Source organism: Pyrus communis, chromosome 14, assembly GCF_041283825.1.
Source record: "Pyrus communis isolate YQ-2024b chromosome 14, ASM4128382v1, whole genome shotgun sequence".
NCBI lineage: Eukaryota > Viridiplantae > Streptophyta > Magnoliopsida > Rosales > Rosaceae > Pyrus > Pyrus communis.
In genome coordinates this window covers 13,913,367-13,928,650 of record NC_142578.1, presented here as the reverse complement: position 1 = coordinate 13,928,650, position 15,284 = coordinate 13,913,367, and the positions used below count along the sequence as shown (strand labels likewise).

Below are 15,284 nucleotides of genomic sequence, written 5' to 3'. Positions count from 1 at the left end.
CCCTGCACCAAAGAAATTAATTCATTAAGAATTTGATTATAATTTATTGACGAACCTGAATTTGGTTGGGCATATTGTATATGAGGTTGTGGTGGCTGCATAGGTCTTGAATAGAACTCCTCATATGGCTACCAATATCCTTCTTGTTGAACATTTTGAGGTTCCCACCAGATAGAGTTTGAATGATCACTCCAATCCAAATTGTAAGTATTGGAAAACACGCCGTTCCTTGATTGATTATGATCAAATGTACCAATTCTTTGCATTTGGGACCTTTCCATGAGCTGTGACAAAAGAGAAGCATTATCAAGTGCCATGTTGTGCTTCTTTAGTACCTAAAATCAACAAAACAAAACAAAACACAAATCAGAAACTAAAACTAAAATATATAACAGAAACAAAGGGAAACAACGGGGGATTAGCAAAGTTGCTAATCCCCGGCAACGGCGCCAAAAATTTGATGTGATAAATAATAACACTCAAATTAAACCCTCTTTTTGACAATTGTAGTATAGATATAAGTAGGGATCGTTCTAGGCCGGGGATTATGAGGGATTGCTAATCTAATGAAAACTGACTCAAAGATACAAAAATATGCTTAAAAACACTTAAACAAACTCAAAGACTCTTAACTAAACTTATATCACTCAAAACAAACTCAAAAGACTCAAAACAACACAAAACAACACAAAACAACCAAATAGACTGAAACTAGACTATAAGACTCAACTTGGACGAAAATAGGTTTGGTTTTGACTCAAAATACTCAAAAACACACTTTAGCTCAGATTCTAACCTAATTGACACTTAAAACAAAGGGGGGTTTTGGTTTTGACGAATTTGAACTAAAACAAAACAGAAACTAAACTAGACAAAGTTTTGAACGAATTTGGGGAACATGGATGGGTGATTAGCTAGCTAGAGGATTCTTTTCCACACATGACACATTTGAACACAAATTGATTTCTAGTTGCTTTTTCGATAAACCATGAACCTCAACACCCCAGATTAACTGTGACATCACTAATTAATCCTCAGATTTTCCTTTAGTTATTGGATTGGATGACATCATACGACAACCCAAAGCATTCTTCAAAAGTTCCCTACATGACATCATAATAGAGATACAATCAAAGATCATTACGTTCTATGAAAATCATAAGTATTGACAAAGCACTTGTAACTATGACATCATGATACTCATGCTAGGAATTTACTTAACATGATTGTGAAAACAACCTTAACTACTTGTGAATATAAGTTTGTAACGATTATGTGAAACTCCCTTATATTCAAGCATGCAAATTAAGTGTGCACCCTTAATCAACAAACAAGAATAAGTTATCCATCAAACGGTTAAGTAAATTGCATTCACAATTTATGAAATCACAACTGGAATTAATCAATTCATATTGCAAATATAATCATGGTTTCAAAGTCTCCCCTAGCTAAAACAAGTTTAGCTCCTCATGTTTACAACAAAACAAAGAGAATATAAATTAAACATTGAAAACAAAGATTGAATACACCTAGAAACGCTCCAACAATCCAAGCTTGAATGACCAAAACGTCCAAGGCTTCTCCTCTCTTCTTTCTCCTTCTTTGTTGCGGCACAAGGGAGTTTGGGTATGAATTATGGTGATGGATGGATAGGTTGGATGGTGGTAGAGGGTGGATGATGGCTGAATGAATGGGGAGAATGAGGAATAATTCGAATGGATGTGTATGGATCTCTAGAGTCTCCAATATGTGCGGCAGATTATGTATATATAGAGGGAGAAAGGTTAAGGCATTAATTAATTAATTTGGGAATGTATTAAGACTCCAAATCGTCCAAGAAAAGGGTAACAAATCAGAATTCTAAGAGGAAAAGGGAAGGAAAGTTGCGGCATTGACTAGAAGAAAAGGGGAAAGAAGATATGTGGTAGATTTTGGAAGAAAAGGGTAAGAAAGGTGCGGCTCCATCTTGGACTGGGATTAGAGCTTTTAGGACATATATTTAAGTGTCCCAAATTGATTAGGAACCCCTTTTGATAGCTGGAAATTAAGTAGGAAAGATTAGGATTAGGAAAGGTCAAACAAAAATGGGAAACCTTGGCTTAACTTTCCTACTTCAAGTAGGAAACCTTCTTTGACTAGGAATCCTTCTTAGATTAAGAATCCTTCTTAGATTAGGAATCCCAATATCTTTAAGTCTTCAATTTCATCCATTCCTTTTGCTCCAAGCATATACTATCCATTCCAATCCCAATTTTGCTCCAAAATGCACCTTTTTGCTACCTTAACCATATGAACCTAAAAACACACGAAAATAGCTTAAACTACTAAAATAACTATGAACTAACAACATAAATGTACGAAAACAAGCAAACTAAGTCGCCTAAATATGCTCCAATCAATAACTATTAGGTGAAATTCCCTTATATTTTAGCATCAAATTCATGCATGCAAACTAAGTAGGCCTCCTTAATCAACATACAAGAATAAGTTATCAATCAAACAGATAAGTAAATTGGATTCGTGTTTTACGAAGCAATAACTAGAGGAAATCAACTCATATCACATATATGTTCATGGTTTTGAATCCACCTCTAGCTAAAAAGAAATTAGTTCCTCATGTTCACAATTAAACAAAGACAATTAAATTTAAACATTGAAAACTAAGATAGAATACACATAGAAACGCTCCAACAATCCAACGTCTTAAATGGCAAGCACAGCTCCAGGTGGCTTCTTTTTCTCCTTCCTTGCACAGTTGCGGCACAATGGGGATTTTCTAAGTTTATGGCTCTTGTGTGTGGTGCGAATTATGGTGTGAATGTATGGGATGTGGTATATGATAGGTGCGGCAGAATGTAGTATTTATAGGGCTAAAACACACGGCATAGATTCATTGTTTTGGAGAAGAATTAAACACTCCAAATCCACAAGGAAAAGGCCATCTAGAAATTAGAAACCAAAGAGAATAAGGATAGGGGGTGCGGCAGATTTAGGCTTCTAGAAAGAGATAGGTCTTCTAGAAATAGGTTTTTATATGTCTAAGTCTGAAAAGAACTCTCCCTTGCAGCTGGAATTAAGGTAGTAAAAGATTAGGATAGGATAAGATAAGATAAGGTTGGATAAGGTTTGGATAAGATAAGGTTGTTTGGATAAGGTTCCATGTTTCTTGCTCTTTCCTTATCTTCTTTGTCTTGAATTTGTTTCTCCAGATTTGTAGCATGTTCCTAGCCTCTTTTGACTTCAAATTCGTCCATCCACCTTGCTCCATATGCAAGCTATCCATTCCAGCCCAAAATTGCTCTAAAATGCACCAAAATGCACTTTCTTGCCTCTTTTGCCATTTAAACCTACAAACACACGAAAATAGCTTAAATCACTATAATAAATATAAACTAACTATGTAAATGCAAGAAAACAAGCTAAGTAAGTCGCATAAATATGCTCCTATCAGCCATGCAAGGGCTAAACACCTTTCCATCACTGTGGTAAACGGCCACTTGCTACTTGGTTGCTTAATTTGGATGTTCCCAAAGTTGTCTAAGAGAACCTGTTGCCTATCAATGAGTTCTGGTATCCTTTGCCTATACCTCAGAGTGGGATTTTTGATACCATTAATTATAGTGTCATTAAAGTTAACAGTGGGTACTGGTAGAGATATTGGTATATTCATGCTTGTTAAAACCAAATTCGTGCACCGTCGTGAGTGGTGGAGATCCATAAATCCATGTAACCTGTAAAAGAACAAACAACCATGAGCAAGCCTTAGGCACAAGGGGGTTGGCGGTGGGTCGGTGTGCCGGCCAAAGGCTCTTCAATGGTCAAGTTTGTAAGCAAGTATAAGACTCAAGTAGTGGGCAAGATAATTCGAGTGTAGAGATTGTGTTATTGGAGACAAATCCTAGATAGGTGTATTTGTACGAACCGAGAAAGAGATTGCGTTACTAGAGACAAATCCTAGATAGGTGTATTTGTATGAACCAGGAGAGATACATTTTTAAGACAGAATCCTTATTACAAGCCGGGATAATCCTAGAGGATATCTAGAAGTAGATATTGCACCATTTAGGAGTTATGATTACTTGCGGCGCACACTAGGGATAGGTTCAAAAAATTGAAAACCTAACAAAAAAGGGGATCGGACACTGAACTGACATCGAAAAATTAAAATCCGATAAAAAACCGAATCAAAAAATAAAAAATAAAACCGAACCGAACCGAATCCCTTTACACTTAAAACGACCTTATTTTATGTTTAGAGTATTTAAACCTATGCCTCATCTGCTCTCTCCTCTCATAGCTCATTGCTCACTCACAAGTCACAACCTCACCCTGCAATTTTCTTATTATTAGTCTACCAATGCTCTCTACTCTCATACCCCTGCTGCTCCACTCACAAGTCACAACCTCACCCCACAATTTTCTTATTTTTAAATATTAGTCTACCAATGCTCTCTGCTTTCATACCTTTGCCGAATCCCTTTAGTACAGCTACCTTCTCACTTTCCTCATTTTCTTATTATTAGTCTTCAAATGCAAGCCTCTTTTATAAACTACATATTAAAAAAAATTAGGTTTTAATGTTTTATAAAAAAGTAAAAAATAAAATAAAGGGAATCGAACAAAACCAAACCGAAGAAATAAAACCTAACCGAAAGAAAATTGAACCGAATCGAATGGAAGTTTCGGTTTGGTTTTGGTTTTGGCAAAAAACCAAACCCACTCCTAGTGCATGCAAATCCTTAGATTGTAGGAACTCCAAGACTTATCAAGATCTGACTGATTCCATACTAGATCAGATCTCGTGTCTTGCGGAACAAGCTTGGTTATTCTAGTGAAGTTGCTTTGATTGAACTTCTGTGGTGGCACCGTTGCTCCATTTGATCCAACTTCGCTCGGAGCTAGTGAGTCCACGACCGAACTTCTGAAGTAACAATATTCAGATCGACAAATTGGGTCCATATATTCACTGTTCTAGAGAGGTGGAAAATCTGGTCTCACATATATAATGAAAAAAACACCCATAGTAGGTAGCCTTTTGAAAAAAGCATATAGACATGGATTATTTTTTGGAATGCCTTCTGGAACTTAACATCAATCTCTCTTTCACAACTGAAACGTAAATTGCATCACTTAAGACTTTGAAACACGATCATGTCTCACTTGGTCACATTCCATCAAATCTGTTAAGAAATCTGTTAAGTCTCTAATGTGGCACAAGTCCACTTAGTGGCTGACATGTGTTGCCACATCATTGACACATAAACTTAAAAAAATTAATATTTTAAAAACATTAAAGAATCACTTTTAAAAATTAGAGAAGGAAATTAGAAAAAAGGACTTGTGAGAGCGAGGGAAGTAGCGGCGGAAGAGAGAGGCTTGCGGCTGCGGCGATGTCAGGTGGTTGCATCAGTCCTGGATCGTATTGTGAATGCACACAAGCCTTGTTGTGTTCTTCGCCATAATCAACTCGGTCGCCCTTCATATAATAGAACAATTCACGAGCTTTGAAGCTTCAAAAACCCCCACTAAACCATGTTATCTTCAAAAGGCGCAGAACAAGAACAACTATTAAGATATAAATCATGAAAACCACCGCATTTATTGCAAGTAGATTTGATGGCTCGTACTTTTATATAGAGGATTTGAACACGAAAGAAGCCCAAAAGAACCAATAGAGCAGAGTCGCGTTTAATTTTAAACTCGTTCTCTAAACCCTAGCCGCTCTAAAACCATGGGTGTCGAATGAGCAAACACCAGATTTTGTCCCCTTAGCCTCGTCCTCGTCCCTTTTGTTTTCGTTTTTGGTTCTACTTGCAGGTGCTTGTGTTCGTGCTTCAGATATGTTGACTCTTCTCCAGTGTATCAGTCTTGGTTTGGTTTGCGCTACGTTTCCTTCGTCGAATTCAATGCAGAGTTGGTTTTCATCGGGTGATTACCTATGTGGTCGCTGGAAAGGTGATGGCGGCGGTCGAGGTCGTGTTGTGCAGGTTATCTTCTGCATTTTTGCTGATTGGGCTTTAGCCATCCCCATCTTTCAATGGATCTGCTTGCTTTGTTTTCGACCACAAAAAAGAATCAATAGAGCAGAATTTAGGTTGTTCTAAAAGAAAAATTGTGAACGGTGTACTGGTAAATAAAAAAGAAATCTTCTTGAGCAGTTTGGAAAAGCATTGAAGATTCGCATTCAACATAAACTGAATCAAGTAAATACACTAAGAGTAACCAATTAAAAGTTAGGGTGAAAAATGGATTTACAATTTACAAATACCTCTGACTCTTCAACTTCTTCTTCTTCTTCTTCAACCCCCAGAAAAGCAAAACTTAGAAGGCTCCTTGCTACAGAACGAAAAGTCTGAAGCTTTATTTTCTCTTTAAAACCAAACCTGAAGCTTTTCTACGTACGCATGAAAGCCCTTCTCCGCTGCCCTTCATTCACAATTCGTTTCTTTTAGTTTTAATTTTTTTAAGTGATCTTTTGTAAACATTAAATATATTTTAAGCTGATGTGGCAATGACATGTAAAACACGTCAGCAAGTAGTGGGCTCCACTTATGCCAAAGGGACCAACATATTTGACGAACATATGTGATAAAGTAATACGAAACTCGAGTTTCAAAGTGTTGAATAACGTAATTTACATTTCAAGACAAAGACATTGCAAAACATAAGCTCAGAGACAACGGCGTTTTGTAAAAGAAAAAAAAAACCGAATAATACAAAAATAGATTATAAAAAAATAAATCTGGAATACGGTATACGGTAATACCTTGACAGAACAGCTAGCCATAGCTTTGTAGGTTTGTTGCTGTTTGCAAAACGGAAATTAAAAATAAAAAAGATTCTGCAGGTTGCTGCCGCTGCTGGCACCTCCAAGGCTCCAACGGCTAGTTTGAAAGATGACCACTCAACGGTCTCTAACCCCTATCTGCTAAAGAGTGTATTTTTGCTCACCACTATTTACATGGTGTATACTTATCATCCTATTTATCACCGTTAGATGAGTTTGAATGGTGAGATTTGTGTAGCACAAACACAAATCCCAACATTCAAACTCATTTAACGGTGATAAATAGGATGGTGAGCATACACTATGTAAATGGTTGTGAGCAAAAATGCTCCCATCTGCCAAATAGACCAAAAGAATCATATATGTATGTTTTGGGGCCATGATCTAATTTTTTTAGGAAATTGTATTATTAATGTTGGGTTTTTGTTTATCTTCAGTTAAAATAATATTTATAATACTCAATTAAAAACTAATAAATTTTTTAATCATTTAGGAATTGTGTTAATTAAATACCTTCACAATTCATTCCAAGAGACACATGGATCGTACCATTGATCTATTGTTATATGCTTTTTCTGGGAGTTGAAGAGGGACAAGGATTGTTTACCCTCCCACTTCTGGTGCCCTCCCGTGCCCTCCTGTTTTGTGTGGTCACGGTTAAGCCACATCAACATTTTATATTGTTTTCTTTATAGAGATAATAAGACAAAAATGAATAGTAATATAAAATGTTGATATGTGACCATACAAACAGGAGGGTACGGGAGAGCATCAAAAGTGGGAGGGCAGGCAATCCTTGTCCATTGAAGAGGAAGGTAGGTTGGACATACGTTTTTTTTTTTTGCCAAACAATTGTTATATTAGATATTAAATTAGAGAGCTAATGGGGTTTGAACTCATTTAGTAGTGCAAGAGCAACATTCCTCTTTAGTACCATGGTAGAGGGCCACTTGTAGGTGAACTTATGTTGAAGGGCGCACACACAAAGGAGGAGGGGATCAACTAATCCTTTATGGGTGTGTTTGTTTGGCTTCAATAAGTTTCACTGGATTGGAGAAGATTATATATTAGTATAGGCATGTGTTTGTTATAGACAAGACTAAATTTAATGGGATAAAGGAGGACTCACCTTGACTAAATCCCTCATTAGAAGGTCTTAGCAAGGCCCCCCAAAAACAACGGGATTGATAGCCTCGTCTCCTTCGTTTGCAAGTGTCCCACAAACCAACATGAGCAGCATCAGCACCCATTCTCCAATGACCAAACCAAAAACAGCTGTTGCCGATCTCCATCGCCACAAACCCAGTGTTTTTTTTGGCATCTAGGTCGGGGATCGGGGTTATTTCGCCATCTGGGTCGACCAAAACGACGACAAAGATGGGTCTTTTGCTACATCTGCTACGTTTTGCCCCTCCCATCTCCTTTTTCCTTGCATCCCACAACCAGAAAATCTAACCCATAAAACCCAAAAAAAATATGTGGGATGAGCTTGAATCAACTATGGGATTGATGTGGAAAGCAAACCAAACCCAGAAAACATAAAAATCCCTGATCACAGATCTTCCCTATCTTTCACCTTCGAGCCAATTACACATGCACCCCACCCAACTCCTTAATTTTCACTCTATTTTGCTCTGTGGTTTGTTTTTGAAGACATGCAGTCGATTATGAAGTTGTGAGAGGAAGTGAATGGGTGAGATGGTGGGGGAGAAAGAGTTGGACGGGAAAGGAAAAGGAAAGAGATGGGGAAAAATGAAGAGAGATAGTTTGACCAAAGAAAAAGGGAGAGATAGAGTGAGTTCTAGAAAATGAAAAAAACAAAAACAAAAAAGAAAAAAAAATTGATTTTTATTATCTTGCTTTTTAGTTCGAGACTATACCAAAGACTTCACTAAGTTAGTCCAACTTAGTCTATTTTAAGCCAGTCCAGCTTAGTCCCTAAAACTAATTTAGTCCGAGATAGTCCCCCCAAAAGTTTGAAGGAATATGCCTGCATGGACTTGGTTGTTACCTTGTGTACTTGGCACTGTGGTGGCAACATTTTCCCTTTTTATTTTTTTATCTTTTTCATCATGTGTATCAATCCATATAAGTTAGGGGTAGGTAAACGGGCTTTGGACTCGAGGGTTGGGATGGGTCCAAATATGTGGGAAAAAGGGTCCTCGACGCTAAACCTTTGTCTCTTAGTGTATGCTGTCAGTTAGTCTCTTTCTCAGTCTGTCGACTCTTAATCTCTCATACCCAAATTCGTAGTGCAACTTCGTCGTCTCAAGTCTTCACCCCTTTGCAAGATTTGTACACCTATGCATCCATAAGAATCGGCCCATTATGGGTGAGGTTAGATTCGGTTTCATTTTTAAAATAACACGATCCACTCCGTCTCGTCCCGTTTCATTTAGATTTGGTTTCATTTTTAAAATAACACGATCCACTCCGTCTTGTCCCGTTTCATTTTCAAACGGGTTTGGTCCCTTCAATTTTGGTTGGTGGCTTAGCGCCTCCGAATCCATTCAATATATAAATTTTTGCACCATATTTGGTAGTCCAATAATTTTTTTTTTTTTTTAACAAACGATATAAGCTACATTAAGGGGGGAAGAGATAGGTTTAGCTTTGCAATGGGCTAGCAATATTGTGGTTCAAAATTGTTTTTGGCGAAAATCAAACCTAAGACCTCTTACTTACAAGTGAAGAGGAATACTACTAGACTGTAGTACTAAATGACGGCACTCCAAATATTTAAACACCTTCTATTGTTTGTTTGTTTGTTTTTTTTTTTTTTTTGTTCATTTGTGGGGTTCCTAATTTGTTTTATTGGATATTATTTTTCTCTTTTTACTTGGACACAAGTAAATACTAAACAGAGAAGTCACCGATGTTTATAAATACATAATTCGTTAAAAAGGTTGCGGGGCGTAGCCGCGCCAATTCACTTTTTACTTTTCTTTTGGTTTTTTTTAAGTGGGGACTACAAGTGAAAAAAGTCAGGATTTTGAGCATCTCTAATTGAGTCTTTAAATTAGAATAACCATCGTATAAATTAAATATAAAATAAATATTGGGACTAAATAAATTCAATTGGATTAGAAAGTGAGTCCTTAATGTATAGGAACTCACCAGATACTTAATGTATATAACCATATATAGGGACTGTACAAAGTATCTCCAAAACCACCACTTTTGAGTACTCATTTAAGAACTTAAAGAGAATATTTGTGTCTCCAAACGAATCGCCTCTAATTAACGAGTCCTTATAGTAAAATCCCAAATTTGAGGTTTTTATGATTTTATATGAAAATTTGATTAGGTGTACAGTGAAATTTGAAACAATTAATGCATTTAATTGTGACCAAGAAAATAGATAAAAACGGTGTGTCTCGAAAATTAATGACCATTACTAATAGTCATATGACTTGTGATTTGGGCGAATCTTTTTATAAACCAGCTATAAATAAAACCTCAGAAATTAAACAATTTGGATCATTAAGTCGAGATGGAGTTAAAATAAAACTGATTTTTACTTCATTCTAACCCGAGTGGATAAAGTAATAAAAGTCGAATTGGGATTAAGTCGACCTGAGTTATCGAACCCTAATTAAAAATTAAAAAATGGGCGGCTAACCGCAACAAGGCGCGTGTTTGACACTACCAACAGACAATCCAACGTCTTTTTCATTATTTATTCCCTTCTATTCAAACGTTGCATGGTTTTATTTTAAATTTTAGAGTATTTTATAATTAATTTAAAAGTAAGTCAGTAAAATTTGAATTATTTGTCTAAATAATAATTCAATATATATTTTTTTTCCTTCCTCAAATTCAACCCCTTCAATCATTTCAAGGACAAATCGCGCTCTCTCTCTCTCTCTCGAGCACGCACAGTCTCTCTCTCTCTCTGCTCTTTGCATCGCGGCCCTTAGAGCCCTCAACCATCGCCTTGAAGGACAGCAATCGACCTAGGTTTTTTTGGCGATTTCTCATCTGGGTCTGGTACATTTTTTTCTTTGGTTTCTGTTTCCGCTTTCAATCTGTCTTTCTGGACGGTCAGTTTGGTCAATTTGGTGTTTCTTGGATGCCTTTGTGTTCTTGATTGTTGAGTTGTATGGTTCTGATTTTGTTTCTTGAGTAAATACATATCAATCTGTAATTTGTATTTTGTGAAATGGGAAAAAAAGGGGATTTTTGGGCATCAGGGTTTTGGTACTTTGATCTGATTTAGGTTTTCTCCTTTGAGGTGCTTTTCTTGCTTTCTGGGCAACAGGGTTGTTGTTCCCGTGGGTGTTAGCTTGAAAGATAAAGCTTTCTCCTTTCTATCTCATAGGAAAGATGAGCAATTTGGGTTTTGTTGACTTTATCATATTTGTATGGATATTGATTTGAAGTGAGTGAGCTGGTTTTGTTAATGCCTTTAGGTCTTAGTGGATTTCAGGATTTAGCTGTTCATCGCTCGTGTTTTAGAGGTTTCAAAAGTTATAATAGGCTAGCTTTTGCGCTTCTCTTGACATTTTGTCGTCTTCGTTCGTTGAACGCGCTGTCGTGTTTGTCTTAAGTTTTAGCTTGAAGTAATCATGCCTGTAATTGGATTGTAATGACTAATGATTTTTGTCTTTGTGAACATTTCTTTCAAAATATCTTGTTTCCAGAGCTGTATTGATTTATATTTTTGTAAATATAGCAATTGGAGAAAAACAGGCCCAATCTCGTTTGCAGCTTTCCAAACCATTGATCCCCTAACTGACACTCAGACAACCCTTAGAAAGCCAAAACAGTTTCGTGATGTCATGCTCAAATCATCTGAACTATGCCTTTATCAGGAAACTAAGTGGTCTGCTTTAGTTTTGCAAAGGAAAGTTAGGAAATGAGAATGTAAAAAAAATAGGGTACAAGATGAAAAAGTGAGGGGAGAGGACTTAATTGTTGCATGTTTGAAATCAAGTCAAACTTGATCTGTGAAGTTAGGTGATGTGCCGTAACCATTTAGGTTGCTTCAGTTGTAATTGTAAGGGACATATACAGGATTGGATTGATAGTTATGAGGAATTTATGCTTCACAATGCTTTAGGGAGGTAATGTCATGTCCAATATAATCATATTACTTTGGAACCTTCATAATCAATCAAACTATATCGTTCGATTGATTGGCTCTTGGTATCCAGACTCTTGCACGGGCCAAACAGTTTTTGCAAAATATGTTCATATGTTAGTCACGTTTGTGGTCTCAGTTATTCTTAATCTCTACCAACCTACTTGCTCGCTGTCTGCATTACAGTTTCTATGTTATTGTTGGCAATCAAATGCTAATAATACTCTGTTTAACTTTTGAGAGGCAAGGGTTTGTGCCTTGTGGTTGTTTATTAGTCTTCTATTTTTCATTATGAGACATGACTGATCTTACTTCTACTTTCCTAATTTTTCATATTAAATGTTAGTTTGTTATTGCAGGTATATCCACTTACAACTTGCCATATTCTAGCACTCTAATCAGTGCAGTTGGGAATTTTGTGGCACATAAATAAGCTGAGTTGCTGGTTCCCTTTTGGTAGCCAACGTTTCTTGAGGACTTCATTCCTTTTTTTCTTATGGTAATGTTCTGTCTCTGTACATAAAAATTCATTCTTTTGGTTTTCATCATTGCTTAACTATAATAAAATATAACATGATAGTTATATGGACAAGTATGGTCCGGTCCATACACTGGCACTGGACTATTAAAGGCAGATAGATCTTTTAATGGCATGCCTATTCTCACCCAAAACTAATTTGAGATTTTTTTCATTCTACTTTTAAGGGTAGATGATGGTTTAACAATCAACATCAATCTGTATGCATGGAACTCCATTCCTGGAGTAAATAACTAATCCTTGTAATATTGAAACATCACCACGGGAATATAGCAGTTCAGAGTTTATATGCACAAATTGTTTGTTTTGTTTATATGGAGTCTATATTTCTCCTTTGAAACAAATGGATTGTCACGATTGTTCTTAGCTACAAGTTTCCACCTGATGAATTCTTCTTTTTCTTCCTTTCAAACTCTTCTTACAATTCTTTTGGTCATGTTAACATTTCAGGCTACGAATGAAAATCTCCCACCAAATGTAATTAAGCAACTTGCGAAGGAATTGAAGAGTCTTGATGAATCCCCTCCTGAAGGCATAAAAGTTGGTGTTAACGATGATGATTTTTCAATCATATATGCTGATATTGAAGGGCCAGGCATGTATAATTATTTCTTGGCGTAAACTGTAATTTGCTCCTGCAGCTTTTGAATAATTTTGAGATGATTACTGAGCTACGATCTTGGCCTTTGCAGCTGGTACTCCTTACGAGAATGGTGTTTTCCGCATGAAGCTGGTATTGTCTCGGGACTTTCCACACTCTCCTCCTAAAGGTTGGTTTGACTATGTTTTATCATAAATGACATAATCGATAACACTATCGTTTAAGTGGACATGTCATATTTCTGTTGCCTCATTCTGTTTGGAAGCATGACCATACAACTGAAGAAAGGTTTTTGTTGATGGAAGGCTTGATATCATTTAACTCTTTAGTCCCTATTTGGATTATAATTTCTGGAATATAATTGTTGTAGGCTACTTCCTGACTAAGATTTTCCATCCAAATATTGCGACTAACGGTGAGATTTGTGTCAACACCTTGAAAAAAGATTGGAATCCAAGTCTTGGATTGCGACATGTTCTGATTGTAAGTTCCCTTGATGGTTGTTGACTTTCTTTCATTTATGCTTATTCATCTGAGATATTTGTGTTCCCTTACAAACTCTAGTTGGTCTTGGCTTCGTGCTTTGTGATAACAGGTAGTCAGATGTCTATTGATTGAACCATTTCCAGAATCAGCGTTGAATGAACAGGCAGGCAAGATGCTGCTTGAAAATTATGAGGAGTATGCAAGACATGCAAGGTGAGTTATAGTCGTGGTGTTATTTGTATGCCTGGTTTTTTTTCAGTTGCTTATGAATAGAAAATGAAAGATACATATGCCGACTATAGATAATATTGTTGCATGACTATGAAACTTAAGTAGACTTCATCTCTTGCATGTAGGCTTTATACTGGAATCCATGCAAAGCCGAAACCCAAGTTTAAAACGGGAGCTATTTCAGAGTCGACAACCGCACTGAATGTTGAACAAACTAACACTTCGACACTGAATGCTGATCAAAAGAACACAGCACCTGGTGCTGCCTTGCCAGTGATTTCTGCATCCCCATCCCCACTGGCGCCTATTACAGTCACCACTAGAGGAAACGGGCAGGATCAGCCAGCCGTTGTAACTCCAATGGAAAGTGGGTCTGCTGCCGCTGCATCAGCAGCAGCAACTACTACAGTGAGGAAAGATGGCGGATTGACAAAAGCACAGGCGGACAAGAAGAAAATAGATGCGAGAAAGAAGAGTTTGAAGAGATTATGAAGTTAAGAGGGATAAATGATCGATTGAAACTTGTGTTATGCAGTTTGTGACTTATTTGTCCTTGTTGTACCTCCAAAGAGCCGAAACGTGTGTAAGAAATACATGAATTTGGGAAAAGTGATGGATTAAATTTACCAGCCTTCCTCTTCATTTGGGAAATACATGAATTTGGCAAATATGTTTTGGTTTAAATTGCAGTTCAACCTGTCATCTTACCCGTAACTCGCTCTTGAAAACCTGGATGGACCTGTTGGTTTTTAAGTTTATTATTTTAAAAAATAATGGTTTATCATTTAATTATTTTACAATGAAAAAGTATACTAATTTCACATGAGCTGCAATGAGCGGGAATCAAACTCAAGTGTAAAGAGGGGAGCACGATGTTTTAGTTAATTTGGCTACACTTAAATTTGCGTTTCAAAAATACAATGCAATTTCTTAAAACATCTCTAAAGGAGATGTCAAATCCTAACTGTAGATATGACTGCATATTTGACATCAAAAATCCTTTAAACCGAAACGTTACTTACTGATTGTATTTGAAGCTTTTGTGTTTAAGAGTCAAATTTGACCAATCAATGTCAAATTTGTTTTTTATTAGTTTAATGTGGGTCTCTTATTCTGCTAACATTTCAACACATAAATTTTGTTTCAACAATTTTTTAACAAATACAACCATCTAAAGTTATACTTTAATGAAAAAATAATGTTTAATATAATATTTGATTACTCAGTTGAAGAAACATATAATTTGATATAATACTTCAAATTATCATATCAGCTATTAATTGCCATTCGACTTCTATCGTGCTTGTGTTTTAACTTCGTATTCAAATCTCAAATTCCCCTAAAAAAAAAAAAAAAAAAAAAAAGAAAAACACATTTGCAGCTTTATTAGGACACACGAATCAACCTAACAAAAACAAATTCACAACACCCACCGAAATAAAGTTAAAGTTAAACAAAGTAAGTCAAGACGCAAGAACCCAGGCAACTTTTTCCATAAACGACAAGTATATATTTCCCGCTGGTGGAAAATCTGAACTAGATGGCATCTTCCGACTCC

The 15,284-nt window shown here is 36.4% G+C and overlaps 1 protein-coding gene across 3 annotated transcripts; it reads left to right on the top strand.

The window, feature by feature from the left end:
* The first annotated feature begins 10,546 nt into the window (after window positions 1-10,546).
* Window positions 10,547-14,410, top strand: UBC22 (ubiquitin-conjugating enzyme 22). 3 transcript variants are annotated; one of them, XM_068452053.2, is made up of 7 exons: window positions 10,547-10,777; window positions 12,230-12,369; window positions 12,859-13,003; window positions 13,101-13,178; window positions 13,380-13,492; window positions 13,605-13,708; window positions 13,852-14,410. In XM_068452053.2, the coding sequence occupies exons 2-7, from the start codon at window positions 12,367-12,369 to the stop codon at window positions 14,216-14,218; spliced, it is 810 nt and encodes a 269-aa protein (XP_068308154.2). In that variant the 5' UTR covers window positions 10,547-10,777; window positions 12,230-12,366; the 3' UTR covers window positions 14,219-14,410. The 3 variants fall into 3 exon arrangements, with proteins under 3 accessions (XP_068308154.2, XP_088540875.1, XP_088540876.1); XM_088684749.1 differs by having other exon boundaries at window positions 10,609-10,777; window positions 12,217-12,369; XM_088684750.1 differs by having other exon boundaries at window positions 10,612-10,772.
* The last annotated feature ends 874 nt before the right edge of the window (window positions 14,411-15,284 follow it).